The sequence below is a fragment of the Cantharellus anzutake genome (genome assembly GCF_015039405.1).
Source record: "Cantharellus anzutake strain C23 chromosome Unknown EI90scaffold_24, whole genome shotgun sequence".
NCBI lineage: Eukaryota > Fungi > Basidiomycota > Agaricomycetes > Cantharellales > Hydnaceae > Cantharellus > Cantharellus anzutake.
The window spans coordinates 253,076-279,996 of NW_024066974.1; the positions used below are offsets into that span (position 1 = coordinate 253,076).

At 51.2% G+C, this 26,921-nt stretch overlaps 1 protein-coding gene and 1 non-coding gene across 2 annotated transcripts; both read left to right on the forward strand.

Moving 5' to 3' along the window:
• The first annotated feature begins 5,888 nt into the window (after positions 1-5,888).
• EI90DRAFT_t129 lies at positions 5,889-5,962 on the forward strand. The gene has a single exon. It is a non-coding gene; the product is annotated as a tRNA-Val (tRNA).
• Positions 5,963-11,112: 5,150 nt separating this feature from the next.
• On the forward strand, positions 11,113-11,371 carry EI90DRAFT_3123750 (uncharacterized protein; the record flags this gene model as incomplete). Its single annotated transcript, XM_039063643.1, has 2 exons — positions 11,113-11,241; positions 11,288-11,371. The coding sequence occupies 2 exons, from the start codon at positions 11,113-11,115 to the stop codon at positions 11,369-11,371; spliced, it is 213 nt and encodes a 70-aa protein (XP_038915866.1).
• Positions 11,372-26,921: the final 15,550 nt, after the last annotated feature.

Genomic DNA, 26,921 nt, shown 5'->3' on the forward strand with positions numbered 1-26,921 from the left:
GGAGCACGATGAGAGGGTGGTAAAATCCATGCGGGAACTGGGAGAAGGGACCCTGAGGTCGGATGAATGGGTGAAGCAAGGAGAGTTAATCCTATACCGAGGAAAGGTGTACATACCAAAAGACCCGCAACTCCACCATGACCTGGTATGGTTGCACCATGACGTATGGGCAACGGGGCATCCAGGGTGATGGAAAACCCTAGAACTTGTTTCCCATGACTACTGGTGGCCCCAGATGGCAGAGTACGTTGGGCAGTACGTACGTGGATGCGATACCTGCAACCGAGTCAAACCTTTCCCCTCACGAAAGGTTGGGAAGCTCACCCCAAACAAGGTCCCCACCCACTGCTGGCAGATAATCTCAGTGGACATGGTAGGAGAGCTCCCAGAGTTGAAGGGGTACAATGCCATCCTGGTTGTGGTGGACCGCTTGTCCAAACGCATCCATGCAGTCCCCACAGTAACGATGATAGACTCAGCGGGCGTTGCGCAGCTTTTCCTGGAACACATCTGGAAGCATCACGGGCTCCCAGAGGAGATCCTCAGTGACAGAGGGAGCGCCTTTGTCTCCCATTTCTCAAGAGAGCTTGCGGACCTCCTTGGAGTCAAACTCACCCCTTCGACACCCTACCACCCCCAGATGGACAGGCAGACTGAGCAGGTCAACCAAGAGATCAAAGCCTACCTCCAGGTGTTTGTCAACCACCGCCAGGATGACTGGGCAGACTGGCTCCTGTTAGCAGAGTTCGCCTACAACAATCGCATCCACTCGTCCACCCACCAGACCCCCTTTGAACTTGACACTGGGCAACACCCCAGGATGGGGACAGAACCCACCCATACATCCGAAGTAGAGGCTGCTGATGCCTTTTCATCAAGGATGATGAAAATGCAGGAGGAGGCGAAGGCGGCACTAGAACATGCAGCAGACGAGATGGCCTGCTATTACAATCGGGGCCGTGAAGCAGCCCCCAAGTACCAAGAGGGTGACCAAGTCTGGCTCAATGCCCAGAACTACACAACCGACCACCCCACCAAAAAACTATACCACAAATGGCTTGGCCCCTTCAAGATAGTCAAAGTTGTCTCCCCTGCCACTGTCAAACTCCAACTCACCGCATGACAGAAAGGGATCCACCCAGTTGTATCTGTAACAAACATCAGGCCGCACCACCCAGATGAAATTGCAGAACAACCCCTCGACCCCCACCCGGGCCCGGAACTCATTGATGGAGAAGAGGAGTATGAAGTTGAAAAGGTATTGGACTCCAAATGGCTATGCCAGAAACTCTGGTACCTGGTAAAGTTCGCAGGCTGACCAAACTCGGAGAACCAGTGGCTCCAGCGGGACCACTTAACCCAGGCCCCTGACCGAATCGAGGAATTCCACAGAATGCACCCCCAAGCCCCAGGGAGAGAGAGGGAGAACCACCTGGCCGCTTCGAGGCAAAGCGGCTTAAGGAGGGGATGATGTCAGGGCACACCCACCTGACCCGGCCCCACCTGACCTGGTGCCCCACCATCCACTCCTCCCGACCTCCCCCCTCTTCCCCTTTTACTCTTCTCTTTCTTCTCTCCTCTCTTTTCTCTTCTCTTTCCTCTTTATTCTTTTCTTATCACATGGACGACTTCCTTTGTATCAATGTACCATTGACCTGGCTGCAGTGTAATGCACCCGGACCCGGACACACTGGATGGCCTCCCACATACCGGACGCTCCTAGGACCTCTTACGGAGGTACCTGGATGGATGTGGCTGTGTGCATAGATGACATGGCGCTTCCCACATGGCCTCAACCACATGTATATAAACACAGCCTAAGTGGGAACTGAGAAGCAACCTTCTTCTCACATTTCCCACTTTAGGCAAGTAGCTTACATTTCCCTTGTTAATAACAATAACACATTTCCCACTTTAGCCTGAGTGGCCAGGGACCCTTGTCTGCTTCAGGCCTGTTGTTATGTGTGCCCGTGTCATACCTACCGGACCCTCAGCCCTGGGCACTCTTGACCCCAGGTCAGTCCCTGACAGTCCGGTGCTGCTTTGATACCATTGCTGCTATCATGGTCCTACACTCCTGCTTGTTTATCTATTATTGTTTGTTTTGACCCACAGTCATTGCTGACCACTATGCAGCCAACTTCGTTCCTTATTCATATTTGCTTCCGGACCCTTCGGCCTTGGCCTGGGTCCACTTCCATTCATTCAATCTCTCTCCCTGTCAGAGACCAGGTCAAGACGAGGGAATGTCTCTGTGGCAGAGGGCTTCGGCCTCAGCAACTTATGCCAGGAGCGCTGTGCCAAGTAACATGTCCGTGCCCTAACTTACTAAACTGGCAACCAGAACTGAAGGGGGGTAAACTCTAGTCGATTTTATTACTGAGGTGAAACCTATGGACAAGTTGAGTATATATAGTTACAATGAGGGCGGGCCTGCAAATGGTGGCGCTGAGCAGAGCAGAGCTAATGGGGTTTAAACATTAGCTGATTAAATATTACTGACAAGTCGGGTTATGGGGTTAATGGAATGGTAGGCGATAACCCAGAAATGGAAAGGAGGGATAGGCCCAAAGGTGGGCTTGCAGGGCAAGCGAGTGTATTGCCCAGCAGAGGCAGGAGTGCGCTAGCAGACATCGGAGCTGTCCAGAAGCCTTCGGGGCTCCATACTTAGGGAGGCATAGGTAATAAATTGAAAAGAGGGGGTGGTGACCATCGAGGGGTACTGAGGTGATTGCAGAATACAGGAGCTCCAAGGTTAGTGAAGAAGGAGTGGAGGTAGACTGGAGGGATCGGAGGGAGTGGAAGTCGATGGCCAGGGATGGATATGACACTCCCTATATATATCCAGTATGATACCTTAGCTCTAATATCAATTTGACCATGACTCCCCAAGTCCTGACCCCAGCAAGGCAACCCCAGTGAGTCTGAAATGAGGGCCAAGAGACAGCTAGGGGGCACAGCACTCCTTTAGAGTTGCTGAGGCCAAATGCCCTACCCTCAGGCCTTGTTCACAGCATCATGGCCATCATGGCCTGTAGCAGCCTGCAATGGCGACCCTCGGTGCTGTCCCCGGACCCGTGTCTAACATTTTCTTCTTTTCTTTCTTCTTCTCTTTCTCTACTACTCCTCCATCCCCATCCCCTTTCTTCACTCCTGTTCTTTCTCTTTATCACACGGATGACTTTCTCTGTATCGATGTACTACTAACCTGCAACCTGGGTGCATGACCTGCACCTGGTCTTGGGCACACCAGTCAACCCAGGTGCACTCTTGTCATGCACCCACAGTGGACACCCTCAGGACCTCCCATGGAGGCACCCAGATGGCTGCAGCTGTGTGCGAGAGTGATGTGGCACTCTGCACATGACCCTGGGTACATGTATATAAACACAGCCAGAATGGGAACTGGAGAAGCAACCTTCTTCTCACATTTTCCCACTTCAGTCTAAGTGGCCAGGGACAGCTGTCCCACATCAGGCCCACCAGTATGCACACCTGATCCACCCCCTGTGAGGTCCTCAGCACGAGGTGCTATACCTGGACCACCTTGACACTGGACGCATCCCTGACAAGGAGTGGGTGGTAGGGGACTGGGTGAGGTGGGGCTGGGTGGGGCTAGGTCAGGCAGGTGTGCCCTGCCATCACCCCCTCCTTAAGCCGCTTCACCTCAAAGCGGCCAGGTGTCAGGGGACAAACCTGGGTCCCCATGACCCCTCTCTCTATAACCCAGAGCCTGACCTGTAACAGCCCATCTCAGGGCACAATGCTACTGTGGGTAAGAAAGTGATATAAACAAAGGGGCAAGTAGATACACTTGCCTACTGTGGGTAAGAAAGTGAGAAGAAGGTTAACTTCTCACTTTCCCACAGTGGCCCCAATATGGCGAAAACTTCCGGGGATACCCGGAAGTCACATGAGGTGGGATCTGGGATCGGATCATGTGGCGTGCGGAGCATGTGGTGCAGGAAGTGCACGGGAAGTGGAGCAGGTCCGGACATGGGTCCGGGTCCGGGCTAAGTCAGGGTATGTGCCCTGACACCAGGTGGTTCTCTCTCTCTCTCCCTGGGGCTTGGGGGTGTGTCCTGTGGAATTCTTCGATCCAGTCAGGTGTGGGTTAAGTGGTCCCATCAGAGCCATTGGTTTTCTGAGTTTGGCCAGCCAGTGAACTTTACCAAATACCAGAGTTTCCGATGTAGCCACTTAGAGTCCAGTATCTTTTCAACTTCATACTCCTCCCCATCTACAAGTTCCGGGCCTGGGCAAGGGTCAGCAGGTTGTTCTGGGATGTCATCTGGGTGGTGTGGTCTGATGTTAGTTGCAGATACAACTGGGTGGACTCCCTTCTGTCGAACAGTAAGCTGGAGCTTGATGGCGGCTGGGGAAATGACTTTGATGATTCTAAAGGGGCCAAGCTACTTGTGATCCAGCTTTTTGGTCAGGTGGTTGGTCATGTAGTTTTGGGCATTGAGCCAGACTTGGTTGCCCTCTCGATGCTTTGGGGCCACCTCATGGTCCCGGTTGTAGTAATGGGCCATCTTGTCTGCTGTGTGCTCCAGCACTGCCTTTGCCTCCTCCTGCATTTTCATGATCCTTGACAAGAATGCATCAGCAGCTTCCACCTTGGATGTGCATGTGGGTTCTGTCCCCATCCTGGGGTGTTGGCCAGTGTCGAGTTTGAAGGGGGTTCAGTGGGTGGAGGAGTGGTTGTGGATGTTGTAGGAGAATGCTGCTAGTGGGAGCCAGTCCACCCAGTTGTCCTGATGGTGGTTGACAAACACCCGGAGGTAGGCCTTGATCTCCTGTTTGACCCGCTCCATCTGTCCATCTGTCTGGGGGTGGTGGGGCATCAAGGGGGTTAACTTGATGCCTAGGAGGTCTGCAAGCTCTCTTGAGAAGCAGGAGACAGAGGCGCTCCCCCTGTCACTGAGGATTTCCTTGGGGAGCCCATGGTGCCTCCAGACATGCTCTAAGAAGAGTCATGCAATACCTTCTGAGTCCACAGTCATCATGGTGGGGACCATGTGGATACATTTGGACAAGCGGTCCACTACAATGGGGATGGCATTGTATCCCTTTGACTCTGGGAGCTCTCCTATCATACCTACTGAGATGACCTGCCAACAATGGGTGGGGACCTTATTTGGGGTGAGCTTCCTGACCTTTCCTGAGGGGAAGGACTTGACACAATTGCAGGTATCACACCCATGTACATATCGCCTGACATACTCTGCCATCCAGGGCCACCAGTAGTCATGGAAGACGAGTTCCAGGGTTTTCCATCGCCCTGGGTGCCCCATTGCCCATGGGTCATGGTGTAGCCATACCAGATTGTGGCAGAGTTGGGGGTCTTTCAGGACATACACCCTCCCCCAGTACAGGATTAGGTCACCCTGCTTCTCCCACTCATCTGACTCTAATGTCCCTTCTCCCAGCTCTTGCATGACTTTTACTACCCTCTCATCATGGTCATTCTCCCCAGGATACCTGCCTCTTTGCCTTCCACTGAGACTGCCTCTGTTGCACAATCCTTGAACCAGGTGGGTTGGAGGAGCATCAGCCCTTTGTTGTTGTCCCTCCCCTTCCAATGGTCAGCATGATGGGAGAGTGCATCTGGCTTCCCCATGAGCTTTCCAGGATGGTGGATGAGGGTGAAGTGGAAGTGGGAGAGGAAGAGGGTCCATCGGGCTTGGCATCGGTTCAGCCTCTGAGCTGTCTGGAAATAGCCCAGGTTGTGGTGATTGGTGTAGACCTCAACCTTCTCCCCAGCACCTTCTAGGAAGTGCTGCCACTCTTCAAGGGCTTGGATGATTGCAAGCATCTCCTTGTCATACACCTTGTAGTTGCTTTCCACATCCATAAAGTGTTGAAATAACCACCTCAGCCTAACAGGGCGTATGGTGTAATGGCAGTGCACGCTGAGTTCACGATGCAGAAGACTGGAGTTTGATTCCCAGTATGTCCAACTTTTAGGTTTCTGTTAGAATCGGCGGACTCGGACGACTCCGGAGTGGAATCGGAGACTTATCATGGAAGGACCTTGGCCTCAGCGACTCATGTGGAGCGCTGTGCCATTGCTGGTTGTCCTAGGGGTCCCTAATTTCGGATCTAGCAGAGGGAAAGTCTCTTGGGGGAATTCAAGTTGATTTCGGACTGAGGTTACAGGTTACTAGGTACATTGTATATAAGGAGGGGTCCGGAATCAAAAGGAACAAGGGTAGGACGAAAGGAGACAAAGGGAGATGGAAAGAGGAACAACACCGAGGGTCAAGTGTTTGACTCAATGGTGTTTCCCAAAGGAGGAATGAAGGGCCAAGGCCCAAGGAGGAAGGAAGGAGGTTGGGAGTGGGGAATGGCTAGCTGACTGAATAGAAAGGAAGCAGCAGCCCAAATAGGAATGAGGGAGAATAGCGGAATTGAAATGGACAATGCAATAGTTGCAAAGTCCGGAGTAGGTCCGGAAAGTCCGAACTCGGAGGTTAAGCTCCGGAATATTGGCAAAGGTATTTAAATGGAATGAGCTAACCAATACAATGGGTATAAGCGGAGGTGGGGTCAAAGTCTGCGGTCAGAGCTAAGACCGGAGGTTCTGGAGACGAGACATGAACGAGATACCGGAGCGGAGGTCCGGAGTCGGGAGCATAGGTTTTGCATACTCATCTGGAAGGTGTCGAGGTTGGGGTCGGACCCGGAATGTTCCGGAGTTGGACCGAAGGTGGTGTCCGAGCCGGAGGTGGGATAACCTCTTGGGAGTCGGCAAGGAGAAAGTGATGGAAGGGAAGTAGGGCTCCGGAAGTCGGAGTTCGGAGTTCCAGGAGCCCGGAGCAGAGGTTGGGATTGTATGGATATGACAGTTTCCCTAAAAGACCACGTGCAAATTCCAACATAAAGCTCTTGGACATGAACACTACTGGGTGGAACTCCCCATCCAACTGGAGCTGGGAGAGGACTGCACCGGTTGCGAAGTTGGAGGCATTGCATTTGAGCCTGAAGTGGCCGGAGTCTGAGGGGAAGGAGAGGATGGGGTGTGTACTGGCAGGCCCAATGCAGGACAGTAGTCCCTGGGCACTTAGACTGAAGTGGAAAGATGAGAAGAAGGCTACTTCTTCAGTTCCCACTTCAGGTATGTTTATATACATGCGGCTTGGGTCACATGACAGGTGCCACATCACCCTTGCACGCAGCTATGACCACTTGGGTATCTCCATGGGAGATCCCAAGGGCATCCGGTGCAAGTGCATGTGCTGGGTGTGTCGTGGGCATGCTGTGGGTGGGTCAATGGTACATTGATACAAGGAAGGTTATCCATGTAAAATAAAGAGGAAATAAAGAGGAAGTAGAATAGGGAGAAAGTGAGGAAATGGAAAGGAAGAGAGGGGGAGGAAAAGAAGAAGAAAACAGGGGAGGAGTCGGTGGTGGGGCACCAGGTCAGGTGGGTGTGCCCTGACAGGAACCAGAGAAGCAACCTTCTGCACTATTGGGAGTGTAAATCCGAAGTGACATGTCACGCAAAACCCTCATCCTCCAACATCTTTGACAAGGTGTCAGGGCACACCCGCCTGACCTGGGCCCACCCAGGTCCACCTGGCCACACCTCACCTGCTACCCTGCTCCCCATCCTTTCCCTCCCTGCTCCCCTCCTCTTTCTTTCTTTCTTCTCTCTCTTTTCCCTTTTCTTTATTTCATTCTTCCCATCATTCCCCTCCTGTTTATTCCTTCTATTTACATGGACCACTTTCCTTTGCATCAATGTACTATTGACCTGCCCGACCCAGACTCCCTGGACGGCTCCCTGCTGTGCCCAGCATGCATGCCTGCACCAGATGCCCTTGGGATCCCCCATGGGGACACCCGGATGGCTGCGGCTGTCTCCGAGGATGACGTGGCATCTGTCATGTGACTCAAGCCGCATGTACATAAATGTACCTGAAGTGGGAACCGAAGAAGTAACCTTCTTCTCACCTTTTCCACTTCAGTCTGAGTGGCCAGGGACAGCTGTCCCATATCAGGCCTGCCAGCATGCACGCCCGATCTACCCCCTGCGAGGTCTTCAGTGCCGGGTGCTATACCTGGGCCCCCTCGACCCCGGACATGTCCCTGACACAAGGCCACCACCTCTTCTCGCTCCGACCCTGTTCCTTCCTCCTCCTCATTCAACTCCACTTCCAGTAGCAAGCCTCCAAAGGACAACAAAAAGTCCAAGGCCAGCTCCACTAAGCCGGATCTTTCATCAAAACTCGGAGACAATGGCAAGCTCACGCCACAAGAGCATAAGTGTCATCTCAACGAGAAACTTTGCATGTTCTGTGGTCAGTCTGGCCACATGGTCAAGGACTGCCCCAAGTCTTCTTCTCGCACATCTAAGGCCTGTATGGCCCAGACCGAGGAGCAAGGTTCCACTTCTGCAGAGGCAAAAAATTAGTCTGCACCCCCATGGACTCCACATGGACCGGGGGTTGCAATTCTTCCCTCCATGCGCTCAAAGAAGTATGCTTAAACACGCCTTCCATCTCCGACTTATCCTCCCTCCATATTCCTGTTTCTTTTTCTCTTTCTGATGGTCTATTTTCTCCTCTTAATGTTGACCCTTCAGTTGATGTTCTACCCATTGTAGATAGTGTTGCTGATGTACCACTCTCTCCTCCTCCACCTCTGACTACTTCTGTAGATCGTTCCACCTCTCTCCACTTCTCTCTCTGTCAGGGACAGCTCCGAAAGCGGCGAGGTCCCTGCACACAGGACTCAGTGGGATGAATAGCGGCTGTGCATAGCGGCAATCCCATCACAGGGTGAGTGTCCCTGACCACTTAGTCTGAAGTGGGAAGTTGAGAAGAAGGCTGCTTCTTCTGTTCCCACCCCAGGCACTATTATATACATGTGGCTAGGGTCACGTGGAGGAAGCCACGTCATCTCCACACACAGCCGCACCTCCCTGGGTGTCTCCACAGAAGATCCCGGAGGTGGCTGCTCAGTAGGTGGGAGTGTGTGCGGCGCGTTGTAACAGGGATTTGCTGGTGTACCCTAAACGAGCCAAATCCCGTGATTCTACCACCCTCAGCAAGCACCTCACATCCATCACATGTAGCCTATATCCCCTCACTGTCAGAGTCGGGATTCTTGTCGGAGTCGAAGTACTGTCAGAGATCTGGGATGCTGTCAGAGACTGGGAATATTGTTGGAGTCTGGCAGACTGTCAGAAGACAGATAGACGATGGATTGGGTTCTGTCTGAGTCGGGGTCGGAGATTGTGGCAGAGGTCTGTTGGAGCATGCGTGCGGATATGCGGGCGGAAATATGCGGCGCGTCCGGAAGTGCTGTTCAAGGTTAGCAGAGTGGGATCGCGGCCTCAGCGACTCAGGTGGAGCGCTGTGCCCTGAGCTTGACGTTTGGGGGAGATCCCGTATTTACGGATTGACACTCACAGCGGACTTCAAACAAGACTTGCGGGCGGAGCGGACCTGTAGGAGGAGCGTGGACTCCGCGAGCACGGACTCAGAGGGGGGGAAGCCCCTTTGCAGAAGAAGAGACTCAGAACAGACAGGGGGGTACTCTAGTTGATTTCAGACTAAGGTCCCCGAAAGTATTTACAGGATATAAATAGGCAGGAGGGAAACACAGAAGGACCGGTCAGTCCGGCACGGTCCGGCGCGGAAATAAGCGGGGATTGTCAAACTGAATGAAGGACAAGAGCCCAGGAAATGGGAGGCAATGAACTAAACAAAAGCGGATCAAGTGCCAATATTGACAGGTAATAAGAAGTGCATCAGCACATGGATCAAGTGCCAATATTGGCAAGTTAAGCGAATGAATGGATGAACAATATAGGCACTCGGCAAGGAATGAATGGTATGCTGCCGAGTGACAAGATGGCCAGAGAAAAGTGGAGGTCAGCGCGCGGCGCCGATACAAGTCCGCAAATAAGCGGGGTCGGTGCGGTGCCGACACAGGTCCGTGAAGGGACATGGAAATCAGCACGGTGCTGACAAGTCCGCAACAGAGGGTGGTCCATCAGTGCCGTCACAAACAAGGGCAGCGTGATGGCCAGCAAAGTCGGAGGGGAGTGTTGGCCTGACCACAGGGTGTGGAGGGCAACCAGGAGTGGCAGAGGTCCAGAGGGTGTGGAGGTGGGCAGAGGTACAGATGCAGGTGGAGGTCCGGATGCGGGCAGAAGTCCAGATGCGGGTGGAGGTCTGGATGCAGTGCATGGTTGATAGGGCAGGGGGCCAGACATCGGATTGGGGGCTGGTTAGATTGGGTTTCAGGTCGGCGGATTTGCCTATCGGCATTGATTCGCCGCTGATGGAGCCCCAGGATTTGTCGGTCATGACACTCACACTCTTTACACACATTTCCTATTTTTCCTAATTTTTCTGATTCCATTTCCAATGTCTAGAGGCCGATGTTTCCATTTTCTTATTGTCATGTGATATTCTTTCCTATTTTGTCTATCAGACTCTTCCGTGACCCGCTGTACAGTTTGGTAGAGAGTTATCAGCACTGGACCAATATACCCACTTCAGACCTGACTTGTAGTGAGATCCTTATCCCCCCCCTCTTTCCTGTTGCGAGTCTAGTTGGATAGACCCATTACAGCATGCGGTGATCAGGGGGGCAGGGTTAGGTATGTAGTGGTACATAGAGAAAGGGAAATCGACCGTAGAATAGAAATAGAAATAGAGAGTCTACAGTTTTTAGGACATGGATCCGTTCCCTGTTGATCAGCAGAGGGATCGGAGAAGCAGATGCAAAGGCGATGAAATAGTTGAGTCTCTACACTCCCTCAAAACAGTAGTCCCCAGCTCTCTACAATAGGGGGTTTCACAGTTAGCTAAACAGGTCTAAACAGCAGTCTAAACTCAAATTCTAAACTGATGTCAAAACTGAAACCGTGTGACAAAAATGGATAGTTTTGCCAGTTTAGCTGTTGGGGCTCACTCAGCCCAACTGGTCTAAACTGACTCTAGACTCATCTCACGACTATACTCCAAACTCGGACTTATCATCTTGTAAATTCCATCTGCTACTGTACAGTTACTAGTTGCAATACAGTAATACAGTTGTCTTCCCCATCACATCACATCCCTTCATCCTGTCCCCACACGCTTGGTCACTCCCATGCCACCAAGGGGCCGTAAATGTAAAAATGAAGATCCCCAGCCTGAGGACCAGAGGCAGGCACTGAAATGGGTACACAACAGCACTGAAACAAAACCCGCAATAGATGTGAAGGAAGAAAAGCTCAAGGTACTTCACAATTTGCATCTGAGCCGATGAGGACTGATGTTGTCAGGGATCGCTCGTCAGTCCGAGTCAAATATCGCCCGAAAACCTAGTCGTAGACAAAGCTGAGGTTCCAACCCTCAGCGGCACATAGAGCTATATACACGAGTGACATCAATCAATCGGAAGAGATAGGATCAAAGGAACTAAACAATGATCCGATAGAAAACAAAGTGAATAGAGATGAAGGAACACTCGGATCAGGGGGCAGAGTCGGATCAGGAGAAGGTGAGGGATTTACGATATATGAGGGCCGATGTGGCTACATGCGGTGATATAGTCTTACGCAATATCGATAGGGTAACAGAGAACCGCTTACGCTATGTCCCCTGACAGATGTACACCACAAGGTTCCGTGGGATGAAAATCCTGAGTGGACATGGCGGCTTGTCCAGTACCTTGAAGAACATGAAGATGTGCGTTTAAAACTCTTCAGTGACTCACAGAAGAAAGCTGCAGCCCAGAACAGGAAGAAAGTATGTAGCCAGTTTGGGTGCAGGTGTGCCAAATCTCAAGCTTATACTTATGTGATAACTAGGTTACAAATGGCAAGCCGAAAACTTACTACTATCCGATCCTTGCCGAAGCCATTTTTGACGTCAAAGATGAGCCTGTGCAAGAATCTTTTCTTGCTAACAAAGCCCATTATAGTACATCAGTAATGGGACGCATTGCAACGTGAGTGAGTGTATGCAGTTTTATAGCATTTTCCTCACAGCAACTGTTTAGGTTGGGGCAGCTGTACAGTAGACTAAAGAAATCTAAGCGTGTCACTGGAACAGGAGTCAAGCATGATGAGGGAAATGCTGATAATTTGCATGGTGAGTTCCCTGGTGGCTACGCGCTCTCCCCCACTCCACTGACATGACCTGAAAGAACAAATTCTAGATGAGTTTCCCTGGTTTGACATCCTTGATTCCTGGTGGGATGGCCAACCAAAGTACTCCGATGTGTTGATTTCAAACTCGTCAGCACCAGGAAAAGAATTGTCTGCTGCATATGAGAAGTTGTTGGATGAATCCACCGACTCTCCCGATCACCCCTCCTCCATTCTGCTCAGTGATAAGGGAGGTGGCAGCGAGGCCGCTCTAGATGGTCAAAGTGATCCTGAGGTATATTTTGTATCTCTGTTTGAATTACTGAAACAATTTTCGCAACTTTGTAGAAGGATGGAGCAGACCTCTCTTCTCACACTCCGATGAACCTCTCTTCACCATTCAGCTCTCCAACAATCCATACACCAACTCTTCCCCCCAAGTCCGACCCAGAACTCATTGACCAAAAACTGAAAATGGCCGAAATGCCATCACCACCATTGACACTTATTAACACACTCCAAAACCTTCCGTCCAGTTCCCCAGTCCCATCACATTCCCTTCAGCAAAAGAACTGCAAGTGTGACATCCTTGGTGAATTCCACCTAGCGACTAAGCATGATCAGGAGCAAGCAGCAGTTGAGGCTCAGTATGGACACCTTGAACGGATGGCATGGATTGCAGTGAAAAAGAGTAAACAGGAAGCAAAATATAGTCGGAAAATGGCAGAGATTGAGCTGCAAAGGCTCCAGCTCCAGCTACAACTCCAGGCAGTAAATTCACTGCTGCCTGGACCTTCAAATAATGTTTCTCTCATTTCTCATTCTCATACTAATAACGGGCTTCAGCTTGATTTGGGGACATACAACCCCTCAAACTCTCATGAAAGCCCCTTTTTGTAACTCATACCTCATGTCTAGAGCCAGCATACATGTGATTCACAAATACAGTTGCGCAAATAGCGCCTCTTGGACATGACAGTGCTTCCGTTGAGGTGACTCACCAGGAACTGCCGCTTCCCCATTCCCCCAAGTGAAACCACTGACTGGCTCACAATCATCCCCCTCATCCAGTTGATTGACCAGTCCATCATGAACCCACTCCCAGAAGTCAGCCTCTTCCCCTGCCCCCTCATACTGTGCAGCGAGGGTGTGAATAATAATGCATGTATGTACCCATGCCAGCGTGAGTGCATGATCACAGGCAGAGTTGATCTGCTGGTGGAGTCCCCACAATGACTGGAATCGGCCCTTGATGTAGCCAACAGCATGTTCTGATTGAATGCATACCTGAATGGCAGTAAGTAAACAACATCCAAGAGTATAACACATGATATACCCTAGATAAGTGGTAGTTGAATTGTCTATTAGCAGGATCATCAGAGTGTGGCCACTTGAATGGCACAACACACCAGGTGCTAGCTGGGTACGCTGAGTCAGCCCAGAGCCATTCACCATTCTGGAAAAGTTGATCAGACTCCTTGAATGCTTGTGACTCCTTAAATGCGGTAGAGTCGTGCATACTTCCAGGAGGCCCCAAGACATAGTCGATTATCCAGAGGTTTGGGAGTGTGACAAGCTGTCAAAAGAATGAGGAATAGAAGATAATGGATAGGAAATTCATACTGTCAGGCTCAGCGAGTAATTAGACTTCCGATCAAAAAACTGTTCACCATAGTGCCCCGGCTTCGAAAATAATGGTATTAGTGTTCCGTCCACCATACAGAAGCCAGGTCTCCATGTGTGGCATGAAACACTCTCCACCCAATCTGATGCTGCTCTCTTCTCTTCTGAAGATGGCCATCAGATAGCTTGATCATGAAGTGGTAGGAACACGGTGATAACACACCGAGTTGCCTTGACCACACTGCCTACACTACACCCGGCCCACTGGGCAACCTTCTCCACAGATGATGCATTTCCATAATGTCCGAAGCGATAGAGAGCAATAGCGAGTTGATGAGAAGTGGGCATTTGTTCTTGGTGAGATTCATGGGGTGACCTTTGATGAGAATGAGGAGGGCATCAAAAGTGTGAGGTGAGACACACAAGTTCAGACAGAAGCGATATGCATCATCAAACTTGTAGCAGTCCAACACAAGTCCAACCTGGCTGCGCTTAGGTACATTGTGAGGGAAAAGGCGGCGGGTGCTGAGGAGCTGCATGAGGAAGGTCCGAACATGGTAGGTGGAAAGGATGTAAGAACAATAAAGCCGCGATAGCACTGCATCAACAGCATCATCAGAGTCCAAAGACAAGGGCTCGGACAGAGATTGATGATGGGAGCCAGTGCTGGCTGCTGAGCTAGAAGAGCTGCTGCTGCTGCTAGAACTCGAACCATATGAGTCAGTGTCGCTCCCATTACTCATACTAGAATCAGAGTTATCACTTAAGTCTTCTGACATGTATATTTCGCATCGTCGCTGTTGGTACTGGATCCGGAGGTGCGCAGCATGGTCCAATGCTGCTGAGATGACATGCTGGCGCACAGACAAGGATGGCATCAACTTACATAAACCAAAGCACCTGACTTGTTAGACGGACTTTATGCAAAGCTTTGATGCTGGGATGGGAGCCAGTTTAGACCCTTAGTTTAGACCCTTCAACTGTGAACGCTCTGAAATCGTGTCTTAACTGTGACTTAAACCCGCTTCCAACCTTAGACCCCCGGGGTCTGGATTAGGCTCAGTTTAGTCACACAGTTTAGCCCAATCTAGCCAACCGTGAAACCCCCTAATGGAACAGTTGCCTCAAAGACATTGGCGGAGGCTATATGGACAGCAACTCAAACCCAACAAAGCCTGTCCTCGCTCCTTCCAACTCTCTAGTAGATATTCCTGGTATGGGACACAGTGACATTGCGTACAAATTTTTGGATGGCTGTGAGAGGACAGTCAGACAAGATGGTAGGACTGCTGGTCTTGTACCATGACCTAGTTTGGCCGGTGCAGTTTGGGTCCATTGTGATGTTGGAAGTGGTGATCATTTGAGTACACTAGTTGTTATGGGGATGGGGGGAAATCCCCATTCCTCAATCCGTTCTTATAGCAGGATGACGAACGTCGTATCTAGCCTGTACCATAACGGGATATGTAATCGATGAGTGATCCCAGTCTTGTATGGGAGTGGACGATTGAATTCCCATTGATCATGATTGGTGATGTAGTGAGCTATTAAGGAATTGATGGTAGGTAGTCGGAGACGTCAGGACAGATGGGTCAGCCACAGGTACTTGGTGCTCCTCAATGGAGCGTACTGTGTGTGAGGTCGCAACTTGTGAGGTGGGTGAGAACTTTGTATAACTGCCATCGGGTACTTGGCATTCACAGTGCGAACGTACCGGTATGTCAGGGCACACACCCTGATGAGCCCGGACCCGCTTCCACCTGCCGCACTTCCCGCATGCATGCTCCGCACACCGCATGCTCCGGGCCCGGTTCCTACCCCTTCATGTGACTTCCGGGTATCCCCAGAAGTTTTGCTGATATTGTGGCCACTGTGGGAAGAAGAGAAGTTAGCTTCCTTCTCATCTTCTTACCCACAGTAGGTTGTGCCCTGGATAGGGCTGGTTACACCACAGGCTGTGGACCATAGGGGAGGGTCATGGGGACCTGGGAGTCGTCCCCTGACACAGTAGCAGGTTGATATCATGAGCGTGCAATGAGGATTGACTAACGGGGCCTTCGGTGACTTGGCGTTCCCAAAGGGAACGTACTGTTGGTGGGGGAATATGATGACTGATGAAGGAGGGAACAGATGGTGGATGGGCAGCTACTTGGCATTCGCATAGCGAACGTGCCGGCATCATGGGAAAGTGGACCTCAGAGTATTCACGATCTCCAAGATTGTGATGTGATGTCGTCTGTTGAGCACTGGGGGGAGAGTGGAGTGATGAGGTCCCATAGGGTACAGATTCCATAGGATGATACACATGTCAAGAGTCTTCGACTCGTGACCTCAAGTTCTCATGGCGAGGACCGTTAGAGGACTCGACATAACCAGACTTATAAGACATGTTGAGAGTTGTACAGTCACACAGGTTCAGTTGAGTCACAGGAAGGGTTGTTACAGAAGATGACACACAAGACAGTTGTAGAGAGTAGTTGTTAGTTAGCGGGAACCGCCTTCGGTGGTTTCCGTACAAGACGCGTGACTATCTACAAATGGTAAGGTCGCGGGAAATCCCGCAAAACACAAGTAACCTCGGCCAGCACCAAAACCCCAATGGGGAAAGCTTTGCATGAGGGGGGGAAAGGGGTAGAACAAGTAAGGGGGGTAGGGTATCGGGATAGGGGGTGAAAGGGAGAAAGAGGGGGAGCGATAGAGAGGAGAAGTCTTTGACTATGTGACGGATATGGTTGTTGGAGACTCCGTATCCGTAACATTGCCCCCCAGTCTCCTAATGACCATGATGCGGTCCCCAAGGGGCATATCTCTGCAGGTCGTCTCTCCAGGGTGACCAGCTTCTCAAACGCTCGTGATAGGAATCCGGATGGAGGGAATCGTACTGAGTTCCACTGGAGGAGGAGGATGGGTGTGGATCCGATCCCGGGTACTGCACGGGCGGGGGGTAGGGCCAGCTCATAGAAGGAGGATGAACAGTCATTGGAGGAGCTGCCAGGTTGATGACGAAGGCGGGCATGGCGGTGTTGGTGTTGCTGTCCACCACCCATGTAGGATTGACCAGCATTGCGAAAGTTGGTGTCCGTGGAATTGACTGTGGCCCTCTGGTGCTATATGGTACCATACTAGAAGGGGAAGGATCGGGATTCAAGTCTCTTGGGTTAGGGCAGCTGTCCCCTTGAGCAATTGATTCCCAAGACGTAGGTCAAGAAGACCACCTTCTATCTGCATCTCTGTTGTAGTCGGATCGACTAGGTTTGGGGTGATATGAGTCCATCCAAGTTCAATGGGTTTCGTTCCCCATTTGCCAACGAGCCTGTCCTGAATGACCCGAGACTGATCCTTCTCTTCGGCTGGGATACGGATGGGACCTTCTCTCTTCTCGAGGCAATTTCCTCCAGCGGTTATGGTTTGATGAACCCGAGGGAGAGGATGAGGCGGAAGAGTTGTCAGTGGAAAGGGCGGATGGGGTGTTGGTAGGATGAACGCTTGGTTGCAGCACCACCACATTCGGAGGGGGTAGGAAGACTGAACTCCCTGCACCTGGCCAGTTGGGAGATGGAGGCAGTATGGAAGCATCTCCTAGGTTCAAACCCAACGTTCCTGATGTCAGCTCGTCTGAGCCCTCGTCGAAAGGAGTCAGTGAATCTGGCTGTGCCAGTTGTCACTCAGCGTCATCCATGACCACCTCTTGTGCCTCGGTGCGAGTCATGAAGTGTCCGGTATCCGGGTAGTAGAATGTCCGGCTTAGACAATGTTTCTCCACCAACTTGAGGGTGGACGGGTCCTTGTTGGATGGGGGTGGACCAGGCCACATGAGTCGGAATTCATAGGCCTCCCTATCTTCAGCACCAGGCAATGGTCCGGGCGCATCTTCCCATCTGGGCCAGTCAAGGAACCAAGGAACTTCAGTCCCTTGAGCCAATGGGAGTCAATAATTACAAGCAGCCTCGGCATGTCCGCTCAGGTTCAGTTCTTTGAACAATCCATTCTTGATTACGCAACATGGCAGCTGACAAGCTAGGTATACAGTGAACTTGGGTGAACTTGCCATCAATCGATCATCAGTCGAACTTTCTTCAAGAAAAATTCCTTTCAGGGGTTCCAACCAGGATATCTTACGTCCCTCTTGGACTTCTACTTCCATCAGGTGTTCATGGATCCGGGTGTAATTGATGAAAGCGGTAAGGAGGGAAATGATCCGGAGTATGTAGGTATATCGAGATATTATGGTGAAGGGGTGTTGCCAGGGAGCGAACTGGAAGGCAAAGATGTGACTGTCCAACTCGTGCTCGCTGCCCAACTTGGACTCGACTTTGTATATTTGTTACGGATATGGAGTCTCCAACGACCATATCCATCACATGGTCAAAGACTTCCCCTCTCTATCGCTCCTCCCCTCTTTCTCCCTTCCGTCCTCTATCCCGATACCCTATCCTCCTTACCTGTTCTACCCCTTTCCCCCCCCTTGTGCAAAGCTTTCCCCATTGGGGTTTTGGTGCTGGCCGAGGTTGTTTGTGTTTCGTGGGATTTCCTGCGACCTTACCATTTGTAGATAGTCACGCGTCTTGTACGGAAACCGCCGAAGGCGGTTCCCACTAACTAACAACTGCTCTACAACTGTCTCGTGTACCGTCTTCTGTAACAACCCTCCCTGTGACTCAACTGAACCCGTGTGACTGTACAACTCTCAATATGTCTTATAAGTCTGGTTATATCGAGTCCTCTAACGGCCCTCGCCACGAGAACTCAAGGTCGAGAGTCAAAGACTCTCGACATGTGTATCGTCCTATTGAATCTGTACCCTATGGGTCTTCATCACTCCGCTCTCCCCCCAGTACTCAACCTACGACGTCACCTCACGATCATGGAGATCATGAATACTTTGAAGCCCTTCTTCCCATGATGCCGGCACGTTCGCTACGCGAACGCCAAGTCGCCGCCCATCCACCATCTGTTCCTTCCTTCGCCAGTCATCATGTTTCCCCGCCAATGGTACGTTCCCTTTGGGAACGCCAAGTCACTGAAGGCCCTACCAGTCAATCCTCATTGCACGCCTATGACATCAACCCGCTACCGGTACGTTCGCACTGTGAACGCCAAGTACCTGATGGCAACTATATGAAGTTCTCACCCATCTCACAAGTCGCGACCTCACACACGGTACGCTCCCTTGAGGAGCGCCAAGTACCCGTGGCTGACCCGTCCATCCTGGCATCTCCGACTACCTACCATCAATCCCTTAATAGCTCACTACATCACCAATCATGATCGATGGGAATTCGATCGTCCACCCCCAGGCAAGACTGGGATCACTCATCGATTACATATCCTGTTATGGTACAGACCAGATATGACCTCACTCATCCCACAATAAGAACAGATCGAGGAATGGGGAATTTCCCCCATCCCCGTAACAATATTACTTCCCTCAATTTGTTAGGCAATCACAATTTCGTGAGGGTCTCAGCCTTGAGCGTGGCGGCCTTTGAAGACTCCCAGCATTCCAGCAATGGGGTCAGAGATCGAGGTGGAATGTTCTGGTTCCTGTTTTCTCTCAGCACTTTGGCCTCGTTGAGGTGGTGATTTTCAGGTAGTAAGAGCCACAATCGATCCAGAGATCGAGCACCGGGTCTTATGTGGTGCAAAGCAATGTATGAGAAGGTCGGGTCCAGAGGTCCCAGCTGCCCGTTTAACCACATAGGGTCGGATGGGGCTCTCTTGAAGGGCTCAGACGATACTTCGGCTGCCTCGAGACCTGGGCAGTCCTGTCTGTGTTCATCCATGATCGCAACAGAGTTATGTGGGGTGGGCCTGCAGCTCATACTTGCCAGCCCGAGAGACATTGTCAGTTAGGTTCATTGATGGGATCGCAAGAGGAAAATGATGGAAGGTGATCGAAGTGTATCCTGATCACGTGCCGTTAATCGACTTTGTGTGAATACCCGATCAGGAAGTGGGCACTTATTCACGTCTGCTCAGGCCTGCCTTCGATCTATACCTTCCGAGGATCTCGGGGGCGTTTTGGAGGTCTCTTTCGGTTGCCCAGGTGTCTTCTTGCACCCCATATCCTTTCCACCTCACTCTGTACAGGAGTTTCCCTTTCCACTTCCTGTGCCCCACCACCTCTTCTACCTCAAACTCTTCCGAGGCTTTCATATCGTCCCTGGGGTTGGACAGTAACGGTCTTGAGATGTCACTGGGTGAACGATAAGGCCTCAGGTATGCTACATTCACCATGTTATGCATAGGGTAGGAGTTGGGAAGTTTTAATCGGTAGGCATTCTCGTTTATCACCTCCATCACCTCGAATGGTCCAATGCATCTCTGCATTAGCTTCCTCCCTGTACCCTTTACTTCCAGGAGGTTGAGTTTATGAGGATCAATCAGTACCAAGTCTCCCACTTCGTATGTTGCTCTCCTGTGTTTGGCGTTGTGCGCTCTAACTTGACGCAGTTGTGCCAGATGGATCGCTTCTCATGCCCATCTTCTGCGTACGTTCAACGCATCCACTCTTTCCTCCACTTTGACATTGAGGGACTCCTCAGGAACTAGGAATGAGCTGGGCAGACAGGGTCAGAAACCCATCAGTAGCATAGCAGGAGCTTCTCCTGTAGTAGTGTGAGCACTATTATTGTACACTAACATCAGAACGTCCAAGAATTCATGCCAGTCATCCCTGTCCTTATTGACATAAGCTCGTAACATGACTTCCAATTGCTGGTTCATTATTTCCGTCTGTCCGTCCGTTTGTGGGTGTGCAGCTGAAGACATCGCCAGCTTAGTGTTAAAGTGATGTGCTAAGGATGACCAGAAAGAATGTCGAGAGAAAATGAGGATCCCGGTCGCTGACTATTACTGCAGGCAACCCCACATGTTTAATCACATGGTGCCATAATAAGTCTGCAGTGCCCATCGCGTCTGTGGTGGAAGAGCATGGGATAAAATGCCCATATCTCGTGAACTTGTCTACCACTACCAAGATGGCATCTGGCTGCATGGTTCCTTTAGGAGGGGTAATCCCGTCATGAAATCCAAGGTTATCGTGTGGTATGGCAAGTCTGGGACAGGCAAGGGCTTCAGCAGACCCAGCGCTTTGCCTCTGTAATGCTTGATCTTCTGGCAGATGTCGCAAGTTTCCACATACTGTCGAGCATCCTTTCCAAGGTCCTTCCAATAACACTTAGATTTCAGGTGCTTGAGTGTTCTTTCTATGCCCACGTGGGTGGCCTCATGAGGGGTGTCATGAATTTCCTTGAGGATCGTGGTCCTCAGACTTCTTGGGACACATAGGTGTCGGCTGGTTTGCAGGTCATCCCAAAGTAGCAACCCTTCCTCTGACATTTGGTAGGCACCTCCTGCTACACTGCCGTCAAGAGTTTTGCGGTATATGTCCCTGAATTCTTTGTCTGTGTAGTAGTAGGCCAGATGGAATTCCTCGGCTGGCTGTTCGAGCCCATGTTCTTCGGCCTGTGCAACTCCCCAGCAACCTTCCAGACCATGATGAACGACATCCTGAGGGATTTCATCGACTGGGAGGTTGTCATATGTTACATGGACGATATCCTAATCTTCACAGCCACCCTGGAGGAACATCGGAGGGTCGTCCGTGAAGTCCTGGAGACGCTGAGGAGAAGGAGGCTCTTCCTTAAACCAGAGAAGTGTAAGTTCGAGCGAACCCGGATTGAGTACCTCAGCCTTGTTATCTCGGAGGGTAACATCGCGATGGACCCAGTAAAGATCCAGGGAGTCCTCAACTGGCCACCCCCAACCAAGGTGAAGGAGGTACAATCCTTCCTAGGATTCGTAAACTTCTATCGCCGGTTCATCAGGGACTTCTCTGAGAAGGCATGCCCCCTTCACAGGCTGACCCAGAAGACCCAAGCCTGGAACTGGGGCCCAAGCGAAGACAACGCCTTCCGCGCCCTCAAGGAAGCTGTTACCATGGCCCCTGTCCTCTCTTTCCCCACTGACCATGGCCGCTTCAGGCTTGAGTGCGACGCATCCAACTTTGCAACCGGCGTGGTGCTCTCCCAACTTCAACTGGATGGGGAGTTCCACCTGGTGGCATTCATGTGCAAAAGTTTCACGGACATGGAGCGCAACTATGAGGTGTACGATAAGGAGATGCTTGCAATCGTCTGAGCCCTCGAGGAATGGCAGCACTTTGTGGAAGGTGCTGAAGAGAAAGTCAAGATCTATACCGACCACCATAACCTGGGCTACTTCCGGACAGCCCAGAGGCTGAACCGGCGCCAGGCTTGATGGTCCCTTTTCCTCTCCCGCTTCCACTTCACCCTCGTCCATCGCCCAGGGAAGCTCATGGGGAAACTGGATGCACTCTCCCACTGCGCTGACCACCCGAAGGGAAGAGATGACAACGAGGGGCTGACACTCCTCCAACCGGCCTGGTTTGAGGCCCATGCAACAGAGGCAGTCTCAGTGGAGGGTGAGGAAACGGATATTCTGGAGAGGATACGAGGAGCGAAGGATCATGATGAGTGGGTGGTGAAGGCCATGAGGGAATTAGGAGAAGGGACATTGAGGTCGGATGAGTGGGAGAGACAGGGAGAGCTGGTCCTTTACCGAGGCAGAGTATATGTTCCAAAAGACCCACAACTCTGCCACGATCTGGTACAGCTACACCATGACATGTGGGCGACAGGACATCCAGGGTGATGGAAAACCCTGGAACTCGTCTCCTGCAACTACTGGTGGCCCCGGATGGCAGAGTACGTTGGGCGATATGTACGTGGATGTGACACCTGCAACCGCATCAAATCCTTCCCCACACGAAAGGTTGGGAAGCTCACCCCAAACAAAGTCCCTACCCATCGCTGGCAGGTAATCTCAGTAGACATGGTGGGAGAGCTCCCAGAGTTGAAGGGTTATAATGCCAACTTAGTCGTAGTGGACTGTCTGTCCAAGCGCATCCATGCGATCCCCACCGTGACGTCCATAGACTCGGCTGGTATCGCCTGGCTCTTCCTGGAGCATGTCTGGAAGCACCACGGACTCCCAGAGGAGATCCTCAGCGCAGAGGGAGTGCCTTCATCTCATGCTTCTCAAAAGAACTTACAGACCTCCTAGGGGTCAAGCTGACCCCCTCAACGCCCTACCACCCCCAAACTGATGGACAGACAGAGCGGGTCAACCAGGAAATCGAAGCCTATCTCCGGGTGTTTGTCAACCACCACCAGGACGACTGGCCGGACTGGCTCCCACTGGCAGAGTTTGCCTACAACAACCACGTCCACTCATCCACCTGTCAAACCCCCTTTGAACTCGACACCGGGCAGCATCCCAGGATGGGGACGGAGCCCACACGTACATCTGAGGTAGAAGCTGCTGACGCTTTCTCATCCAGGATGATGAAGATGCAGGAAGAGGCGAAGGCAGCTCTGGAGCATGCAGTGGACGAGATGGCCCACTACTACGACCGGGACCGAGAGACAGCCCCCAACTATCAGGAGGGTGACCGGGTCTGGCTCAGTGCCCAAAACTACACGACTGACTGCCTGACCAAGAAACTGGACCATAAGTGGCTAGGCCCCTCCAAGGTCGTCAACATTGTCTCCCCAGCTGCTGTCAAACTCCAGCTCACCGCATGGCAGAAGGGAATACACCTGGTTGTATCCGTGACAAACGTAAGACCATACCGCCTGGATGAGATTGCAGAGCGACCCCCTGACCCCCACCCGGGCCCAGAATTCATAGATGGAGAGGAGGAATATGAAGTGGAGAAAATACTGGACTCTAAGAGGCTACGCCGGAAGCTCTGGTATTTAGTGAAGTTCGCTGGCTGGCCGAACTCGGAGAATGAATGGCTCCCCCAAGACCAACTAACCCATGCCCCTGACCGGACCGAAGAGTTCCACCAGACACACCCCCATGCCCCAGGAAGGGAGAGAACGAACCCCCTGGCCGCTTTGAGGTGAAGCGGCTTAAGGAGGGGGTGATGTCAGGGCAGACCTGCCCTACACCCACCCTCACCTGGTACCCTGCCCACCTCCACCCCTCACTCTTCAGCATTGTTTCTCACTTCATGTTTCTTCCTTTTGTCCTTCTATTATTTTGCTCTCTTGCCCTTCCTTCTATCTTTATCCACATGGACAACATTTCCCCTTATTGACCCGCCTGCAATGCGTGCATGACGCACCCAGCCCCAGACGACCTGGATGGCCTCACAGTGCAACCCAGCACATGCGTGTGCAGCACTCACCCTCGGGATCCCCCATGGGGACACCCGGATGACTGCGGCTGTATGTGGGGTGACATGGCAAACCTCATGTGACCCAAGCTGCATGTACATAAAAGTACCTGGGGTGGGAACCAAAGAAGTAACCTTCTTCTCACGATTCCCACTTCAGGTAAGTAGCATAGTTTCTCTTTTAATAACAACTCACAATTCCCACTTCAGTCTGAGTGGCCAGGGATCGTCGTCCCGGATTGGGCCTGGCACTACACACACCTGCTCTATACCTCGCAACGGGCTCAGTGCCGGGCATTACACCCGGGCCCCCTCGACCCCGGACGTGTCCCTGACAGGAGGAAGGAGGAGGGAGAAGGATGGGTAATGGGGGAGCAGGTGAGGTGGGCCCGGGTGGAGCCGGTTCAGGTGGGTGTGCCCTGACAAGATATGACAATGAGGGGTTAACCCTCCTCCAGCCAACCTGGTTTGAAGCCCAGGTGATGGAGGCGATCTCAGTAGAGGGTGAAGAGGCAGGCATTCTGGAAAAGATACATGAGGCAAAAGACCATGATGAGAGGGTAGTGAAAGCCATGTAGGAACTGGGAGAGGGGACACTGAGGTCGGATGAATGGGAGAAGCAGGGAGAGTTGGTCCTGTACTGGGGGAGGGTGTACGTACCAAAAGACCCACAGCTCTGCCACGACCTGGTATGGCTACACCACAACACATGGGCAACAGGACACCTGGGGTGGTGGAAAACCCTGGAACTCGTCTCCCATGACTACTGGTGGCCCTGGATGGCAGAGCACATCAGGCAGTACGTATGTGGGTGTGACACCTGCAACCAAGTCAAATCCTTCCCCTCCGAAAAGGTTGGGAAGCTCACCCCCAACAAAGTCCCCACTGTTAGATTATGAGTATGCCAGCGAAGATAATTAGTATCAGTTGCATCTGCCAACTATATCTGCATGTGATCTACATGTGATAATATAGTCCTGCCAGCTTACACAGCTCTAACACCCCCCCCCCAGGACAGGATGCCCAATTTGCTATGGAAGTGACCAAACCTTGGTGCTGGAAGTGCTTTGGTAAGTACGTCCACCATCATCTCGTCCGTTGGGCACCAAAACAGTTGGATCTTCCCATCTTCGATGCAGGTTCATATGAAATGATGGCAGATGTCAATGTGTTTTGATCTGGCATGGAATTGAGGATTTGAAGCGAGTGTGATAGCCGATTGGTTGTCAAGGTTGAGTTCAGCAGGGAAAGGCATATACTCAGTAGATGATAAGGCAACTGTAGGCTGCTTTTTGGATGACTGTTATGGAAATGGGAAATTCCCATTTTTAGCCTCTTATGGCCTCTGTACAGTGTATTATCACGTGACATGTATATAATAACAACCTAACCAACTATTATCACCCAAAACACCTGATGTCCATGTTATTGTAAACCCCATTGTTACAACATCTGTTACATTAATTGTAACATCTTCTCAATGTCACGGCCCCCTCCTGCACCCGGACACTATAGAAATGGGCCAATTAGGCCCCATTTTTATAACAATGACCAAGCCACAGCGCCCCCTCCCAAGAGGAAGACATACCCTGATACCGATCTTCGATCAATCGGGGATGAGCCCCAGTCCGCATCTGAGAACCCTGACACATATACAGTTCTCCAATAAACTGTTGCAATGTTTTTCACTTTTCAACTCATGACCTTATAGCACAATGAAAATGTATTCAAAAACTTCAAAAAAAAATTCAGAACATGGGAAAGTATCTCATCTAAAGATCTGCCAATTATGTAAGCAATATTCTTATTTTTGGTAATGTTATGTAATTTACAAACTACCCAGGTCATTGCAACAGTTTATTGGAGTACCCCCAGGCTGAACAGAAAATAGGAATATCATGTGACATGTCATGTGATATTGTTTACTGAACACACTAGTAAACAAAATGACATTAATAAAGCATAAATACCAAAGGACTTCACATGATAAGGCCCCAAATCCAAAATGCATCCTTTAGCCACTTCAAAAGTTGAACAATTCCTTTCCCTCATTGATTCTGGCCATAGTGCTTGCCAAATCTCAGTTCTTACTGGCCACCATTACTCCACTGTCACTCGTCTATGGTCTAAACACCATTCTGATGTTCCCAAGCCCAGTGGTGGTCATCCATCCAAGCTTTCTGACACTGATATTCACCATGCTTGTTGTCTCATCAACTCTGGGAAGGCTGACAACTCATCCCAAGTCACCTGAATACTCCGAAACATCAATGACACATCCCTCTCCATTGAGACTGTACATAAAGGGCTCAAAACAGCTGGTTGGAAAGCAGTGGTGAAGAAAAAAAGGCCTATGCTCACCAGGCATCACAAGAGGGACAGGATGGATTTTGCCCTCAGCCACAAGGAGTGGACTCTAGAGGACTGGAAGAGAGTTGTATGGTCTGATGAGACTAAGGTGAATCGTCTGGGCTCGGATGGGAGGAAATGGGTGTGGAAGCGGGTGGGGGAGCCTCTCACTGACAGGTTGGTGCAAGGCACAAAAAAGTTTGGTGGAGGTTCCATCATGGTATGGGGTTGGAATGGCATGCAAGATTGATGGGAAGATGGATGGGGACCTGTACTGCCAAATTCTGGATGAGGAACTACAGGAAACCATATCATATTATCACAAAAACCCAGCCCATGTCCTCTTCCAACAGGACAATGACCCCAAACACACCTGCAAAAAGGCCCAAAACTGGTTCAATAACCACTGTATTGAGGTCATGAAGTGGCCCTCACAGTCTCCAGACCTCAATCCAATCGAGCATCTCTGGAATCATGTGAAGAGGAAGCTTGGGGAATATGAAGAACCTCCAAGTAGTGTTCAGGAGCTGTGGGATCGCTTCCAGGAGGAGTGGGATAGGATAGATCCAAGTATTTGCCAGAATCTGATTGAGAGTATGCCTAGGAGGATTGAGGCAGTGGTTAGAGCAAAAGGTGGCTATACAAAGT